General features: G+C 50.1%; 2 protein-coding genes across 2 annotated transcripts; both read right to left on the bottom strand.

The window, feature by feature from the left end:
* Positions 1–1,480: 1,480 nt before the first annotated feature.
* Positions 1,481–1,816, bottom strand: GLOTRDRAFT_13476 (uncharacterized protein; the record flags this gene model as incomplete). Its single annotated transcript, XM_007873092.1, has 1 exon — positions 1,481–1,816. A coding segment is annotated over one exon (336 nt), but the record flags the coding sequence as incomplete, so codon positions are not given.
* Positions 1,817–2,323: 507 nt separating this feature from the next.
* Positions 2,324–6,439, bottom strand: GLOTRDRAFT_134130 (uncharacterized protein; the record flags this gene model as incomplete). Its single annotated transcript, XM_007873115.1, has 1 exon — positions 2,324–6,439. One exon carries the CDS (start codon positions 6,437–6,439, stop codon positions 2,324–2,326), a length of 4,116 nt encoding a protein of 1,371 aa, XP_007871306.1.
* Positions 6,440–7,162: the final 723 nt, after the last annotated feature.

The raw sequence follows: 7,162 nt of genomic DNA, 5'->3' as shown, positions 1-7,162 counted from the left end.
TGATAAAATATCGACTAGCTTTCTGTATGAACCTTCGTTTGTTCTGTATGGACAGTGCTCCTGGTACTTCTAGCGTCTCCAAGAAGTGTCGAATCTGGTGCAGTATCTTGTCCTGAGTATTCTCTCTTAGGACAAAGGACTCGGGTGCTCCGTCGACCTCCTCTGCTTGGCAGTATAAGGCAATCTTCTCCAGCCAATCATCTGCCTCTTCTTCTGCTTGGGCGTCTTCTATCTCCTGCTGTGTAGGCTCTCTCCGTGATAAGCCATCTGGACCTTTGTGTCGTGCGGCTGGAACATGTCGTAATTCAAATGTGAACATCAATATTCCCTGAATCCATCGATTGACTGCTGCATTAGGCTGAAGGTCAGGATTATTGAGCATGTCCTTGATATACTTCGCATCAACTTCTAAGATCAAATTCTTCACACCAACTAGGTGTAGTCTCCAATGTCGCAAGGCTCGGTAACATCCAAACAATTCCAACTTTGGCTGACTGTAACGTGCTTCTCGTTCGTTAAATGGCAGCGAGCCGTATCGTGCTGGTCTCCGCTTTCCATTCTCGTCATCTTGTGACAGGATAAATCCGACAGCAATCTTGCTTGAGTCTACTGACATATAGACTGGTCGATCAGAATTGTAGTTGATAGGGTGCAAGGCAGGGGCTTCTGTGATCAACTGTTTGAGTTTTGCAAATGCTAAGCTCCTCCTTTCGTCCCATATAAATTCGGTATTTTTGCGAATTAATTCCGTGAGAGGTCTCGCAATTGCCGAGTACCCTTCTATTCAGATTCGGACTGTTCCGCATAAACCTAAAAATCCTCGTACATCCTTAACCGTCTTGGGAGGTGGCCAATTCTTAACCTTCTCCACCTTCCCATCCTCTGGCAGGCGTCCTTCTGGGGTACACTTCTGTCCTACTATTACGACTTCCGGTTTGCAGAGCTGAATTTTGTTGTACGAAAACGTAGCTCCTGCATGTCCGACTCGGTGCATAATACGATGCACGTCCTGGGCGTGCTCCCAGATAAATCGTCGGATACCTTGATTCTCTTCTAGCACCTCTGGGTTCCCATCAGAATCCAGGTACTGAGTTTCGGGGCCTTTAATTGGTAGGTCGTCAATGAATATGTTGGCTTTCTGTGGAATTTCATCTTGCAAAATAAATGTCATGCAATTTTGAAACTCCGCAGGCGAATTTGTATATCCGGTGGGGAGAGACGTAATTCGAAGCAGACCTAATGGGGTCAAGAACGAGGTCATATCTCGACTCTTGGCATCCATTTTTCTGGCATCAAATCCCCAAAATAAGTCAAACACCGAGTAACATGCCCTTCCGGCGAAGGGTTCAACAAAATCATCTAGTATAGGCGGTGTTCCACAATCCCGGATCGTAACCTTGTTTAGCGGCTGAAGATCGTGAACAATTCTGAGCTTCCCGCTCTTCTTAACCACACAGAACCAGCGTGATCTGTATGAGGATTGGCTTGGCTCATATACGCCAGCGGCGATCTTGTCTTTTAAAACCTTAATAACGTCATTCTTGATTCCCGGTGGAATTGGAATATTCGGATAAGACCATGGTACGTGAGGAACGTAAGGGATTATGTATGGTGAGAAATAATCCTCCCTAAATGTTCCGCAATCCGTGTCTTGGAATGCTAATGCCTTCTCATTCAATTGCAAAATGTGTACAAATAGCTTCTCTTCTTCGGGCCAGAGAAAGCCATCTGCATTTATCCCCATTTTGGCTAGACGTTCTGCCGTAAATTTCGATGTCGGATTAAATTCAGGGGGCGTGACTGATAACATCGGTAGCGATAATAAAGGATTTTCTGGAAATTGGCGGATAACTCGTGCGTCCTCGGGAAATATGCCAGGTACGGGTTTGATCTTGCGATCAACTCGCTTGTACATAGTTAGACTATGCGAGGCATCGTCGATATCTTCTAAGTCCGTATTTTCGTCCTCAGGGTACACTAACTCGGGTACAGCGTCTTCAGCTTTGCTTAAGTCTTCATCGTCCAGCTGCACTAATAACGAGCGTGTATTCATAGTAGCTAGATAGGATAGATCCTGCAATCCTATCGACGTAGACATTGTTCTGCTAATAACAAGGCGAGGGCGGCGACGAATCGTACGGGGTATATCTGGACTACCAGGAAATGAAGGCTCGGGATGCGACAGAGATTGCTGACCAGCAGCGAAGCACTCTGGGAGAGAAAAGTCGTCCGCATGGAAAGAGTGATAGGCATGGGGGGAAAGCAGCAGCAAGGTGCAAAAACGAGTGATATCATACGTAACCAGATAGCGGAGGGGATAGGACTAATGCGCACCGAGTACTTCCATCCGTAATATGTCCTCAATGTTGTCGAAGGCATCGCGCAAATGATCCACCACCTCGAACATCCACTCGCGAAGTTCGTAGACGCGCGCCTCCCGTTCGTACCAGTCCTCACCGACATCCGAGCTCGAGTCCGAGTCGACGTTGATGGGATTAGCGGCGGAGCCTGGCGTCGCACGTGTGGATGCTGGCGCGAAAGGATCGGGACTTGATGAGGCGGTAGACGGCGGTGGTGCGACAGGGACAGCTAAGCCCTCGCCTGCCTCGGGCGTAGCGGCAGGGGGCGAATGGGCGTACGCTCCTGGCGTCTCGGGTACAATACTTGCGTCGTCGACGGCTGGGGCGTAGAGGTCGTCGTCGGCGTCGTCTGCGAGCGTGGAGGTGTCGTTGGTGGTGACAGCAGAGGTGTTGTCGACCGTGATGGTGGAGGCGTTGTCGGTAGTGGCGGAGTAGACGGCGGCGACCTTTTCAATATAACCTTCCTTGGCCGCGTCGTAGTACCCTCCAGAAATGTTGTAATTACCTTCTCCGTGCGTGATTCGGTTGAGTTCAGCGAGTGCCGCCCTTCGAACACGTTCGCACCAGGAATTGAAGGCAGCGGACGCTTCGTCGGTTCGAGGTGCGTCAGCGTCGGTGTGGGGAGTGAATGCGTGCGCGTCGCCACGTTCTCGAGCGGCGGGTTCATCGGCGTGGACTGGAGTGAAGTTGTCGATGACGGGGGGAATGGGAGTGGGTGGTCTAGGAGAGGCGACGTCGTGCGTACGATCACTTGCGTAATCGAACCATCCCCGCCCTTCTTCAAGTCGCTGAAGGGCTCGGGCGATAAGGGGCGGAAGTGGCGGCATGTCTGAATTGGTACTGGTGTTCTCCATACAGTCCTCGTCGTCGGCCTCGGCACCGCTATCGATGGAGACGGCGTCACTATACTCATAACCCGTATCTGAAAACGTCGACCGAACTGGGGCTGAGGGAGGTCGTAAATCGGATAGACTGGGACATAGTCGAAGAGGAGAGGGGAAGATATCGGAATCTGAGTGACGGCGTCGTCGTGGGTCGATGGTACTTGCGAGGAGGACGTGTGGGTTGAGCTGTGCGTGCTCCTCTTCATCGGCAAGGGACGACATGAGCATGAGGCCATCATTGAGCATGTTTGGTGGCTCACCTCGCTGCTCATCCATAGGTACTCCGTCGTCCTCGTAGTACTGGCCATAGTCACTTTCCGAGTCAACGTCTTCGACGTCACGTCCGGCAGATTCAAGGGCCGGCGGATACGGTCTCGCCAACCAACCTGGGTTGGCGTCGTCGTCGAGGGGAATAGGGACGAACCGTGTGTATAGGATACCAACGCGCGACGAAGGCGCAAGGTCGTCGTCGGTAGGAATGAGCGTGAAGACGGCACGGGGCGCAAAATAATCCTCATAGTACGAACCGTTGGGTAATATACCGTTACCCAAGTGAACTGTCAATGCAGCGTCCGTCCATACTTCGCCGTGCACGTTTCGACGTCCTTCCGCAACGGGAAGTCCATTACTGGATTCGTCAGTCATCGGGGTATCACGAGCGTCACGCGACAGATCCCAATCGTAGATAGTGGTGTCATTCGATCCATGGGTCCAGCCCACCCGATCAGTGGCAGTGTCAGTCATAGGATAACGTGCGTGGTAGGCGTCGGCTTGCGTGTAGTAGCTGAAATTAGCGTTAGCGCTCGCGTTCGTTAGAACTCGATCAGGCGCTACCAAGAGTTCTTGACGCGGTTCGGACGTGAAAGGATTGTTGAATATCAAGTAGGTACCGTCGATACGTTCGTCGATAGAGATTTGGTTTCCGCGCTGCCAGGGCCTGCCCAGCAGTAGATCAAAGGGAGCGTGTTCAGCGACGTAGAGATTAGCCCAAGTACGAATCCCTCCGCACGTCAGCGGCACATTTTGTACTAAGCCCTCCATTACTCCGTCGCCGCCATTGGCGTCGTGCATTGTGATCCGTCGACTTCTGTCCATCGGTCGCCGTATGTACAGTTGCCACACCTTTTTGTGTACAATATTCAATTGAGAACCGGTGTCTACAATGGCGTCCAATGGTCGCCCATCGCATTCCATACTTAATTTGATTAGAGCATCGCGATCATGGGTTATAACCGTGTGCGCCACAAGTGTTCCATTTTGTGGCTGCGTCGGGCGCTTATACCTAATCGCGTCCTGTAATTGGTGGGTGATGTCTTTGGACACGCCTATCACTTCTCCCACAGATAGCGTGAGAGGCGTGCTCAGGATCTTATCGAGAACTTTGTTTGAATTTGTCGTTTCCGAGATCTTTGATTGCAATGGAATCGCGCGCTTCCACTTTTCGGAAGCTTCTGGTTTTGTTCCTAGCATCGGTCCCGACTTCTCTCCGGGCTTAGGCACCCGTTTGGCGCGTTCTCTGGAGTCGTCTTCCATTACAACATCTTCGCGTTCCGGCCTATACTGCCTTTCGTGGACTTCAATGGGAACAAGACTTATGTCCTCTGGCTTGGCTTTCTCGCCTGGGGGTCCTCTCTTGTCTACTCTGCGTGATCTTGGTGGCATAACGACCCCATCGAACATCTCTTTGCGTGCGGCGCGTCCTTGCTTTACCCCGCGTTCGGCGGGCATGACGAATACCTCATTGTCAGAGGAGTCAGAGTCGTATTCGGCGTTGAGGAAGTTGGATACATTATTGTCCGGTGAGTAGCGATCTAATATCACATAATGCGTTCGTGCTAACTGCCTTTCGACGGCGTTAACAATAGACTCGGTCGGCGTTCGTTGGATGCGCGAGCCGTCGCTCATGACGAGCTTGCCTCGCATGTCCCGCTTCAACACGCCTTTCTCTAGCAACTCGAGTATTTTGGGACAGGAGCTCAAGCCATGCCCCGTCCCTCCGCAGCCGAAGCAAATCATTTCGCCGTCGCTCGTCTGCGACTGGAAGGCACGTCGTGGTCGGGGAGCCGGAATTATCGGCGGGAGTGGATTCGTTGCGAGTGCGGGTGCATCGGATGCGCCAGCATAAGGCGGTCGTGCAGCGAATACAATGTCGCGATCGAGCTTGAGCGCGCGGTAGTACATTCCAGCATAACGTGCGTCATTTATACTCATTCTTGATAGCTGTTTGACTAACGATTCAACTTCATCGTCATTGTGTGCGTCACGTTCTTCACGATCTAGTTTGCGCAGGCGCTCATCTGCCTTTGCACCGTCAAGAATGGCGCGGCTCCGCTCATCCTTCGCTTGTGTCCTTTTGCTATCTGTCTCGCGTATTGTGTCTCGGTCTCTTGCTTTCTCCCGCTTGGACCTTGTACGTTTCTCCTCCCGTTGTTCTTCCCTTTTGTGTTTCCTAGCCTTTCGCTTCGTCCGGACTATTCTGGAGCGAAAAAATTCTTCATCGCTATCCTCGTCACTGTCTGTTGCATATCCATAATCACTTTCATCGTCGTCGTCCCTATCACTGTAGTAGTCCTCTGCATCTGAATCGTATTCGTCGTCATCGTCTGAATCGTCTGCATCAAAGCGATCACGTTCAAATAGTCTCTCGAGGAGCTCTTGGACAAGTGTTCGATCGTATGGCTCCCTAACATCGATATCAGGTTTCTTAGCAAGTATCCGAACCTCTAGCCTAGTCCTAAGGCTCTTGGGAAGTCCTTTCCAGAATGCATAGTTATACTCCTTGTCTGTGATGGCCTGCTCTTTCAACAGCCACCCAGCAACTCTCTGCATTCTTCTGGTGTAGGTCCTAACACTGGTCATTGAGCTGATAGATTTCTTGCTTGTCTTCCTGTAGAGAGCTTTGAGGTCCTTCTTCCTGAACCTCTTCTTGTCTTTGGTATGATCATAGATTTTCAGGACTTCTGACTTGAAGGAGTCCCAATTTCCTGCAATATAGGATGGCAAAGTTTCCAGCACTTCGCGGACATCCCTACTACAGGATCGCAACAGCTTCTTTGGTTTCTCATTGTCTTGGAGGTTGCAACTCTTGGCTAACTCTTCAAACTCCTCCAAAAATTCTTCTACCTTCGAAGGCTTGCCCTTAAATTTCGGGGCTCTGGACGAACCAGGGAGAGGTAGAGTCTGATTTTCTACCATTCCGATGATTTCTCCTAGGGTTGTTACAAGCTTGGTGTTGGGATCAGGAGATACTAAACCTGAACTGAAGCTTGGTGAGGAGACTGATGATATACTCTCGCTGTTTTTGCTGGAAGCCAGTTCCGCACTTTAACTGGAGAGTGATCTGACTGATAATTTGAAACAGAACTCGTTTGCAGCCCCTCGCGGTGGGCTCCAAATTTGTCGGTTAGTTTAGCTGCCTAGATTTTAAATACCCAGAACCTGCTAGGTAGACTAGGAAACAAATACCAAGAGAATGCTGGATATATCGTTAATCGAGCAGTTCCCTTTCGTTCGATTGAGAGACTGATTCTGAGTTGTTCGAACTATCAGCAAAGAAAAAAAAATGAAAGCTGACTACCAGAGTCTAGCAGAGGATGTGTATAAGAGTAAAGATATTGAAGTCAAACGTATAGACTTCAACAGGTGTGTCTCAGACTAGAAATTTCCCCCTCAATGTAGAGAGTCGTCGTAGAAATCCAAGTAAGAGATAAATCGATTGCAAGACTGGTACGGCTACCAGTAGTGCTACTGACTGATACTGAGTCGTGCTGATTCTGAATGATACTGTCTCTTCTAGCTACCCAAATTTCTCTCCCTTTTATACCTTTCCAATTCAAGCTCCTCTTCAAATCCCCAGATGAGTTTGAATATGAAGACAATAGGGTGAGAGAACAAGAAACAAAAGTAACTATAGCAACT

Source organism: Gloeophyllum trabeum (assembly GCF_000344685.1).
Source record: "Gloeophyllum trabeum ATCC 11539 unplaced genomic scaffold GLOTRscaffold_00025, whole genome shotgun sequence".
In the NCBI taxonomy this organism is placed as follows: Eukaryota; Fungi; Basidiomycota; class Agaricomycetes; order Gloeophyllales; family Gloeophyllaceae; genus Gloeophyllum; species Gloeophyllum trabeum.
This window is presented reverse-complemented; position numbering and strand designations above follow the sequence as displayed.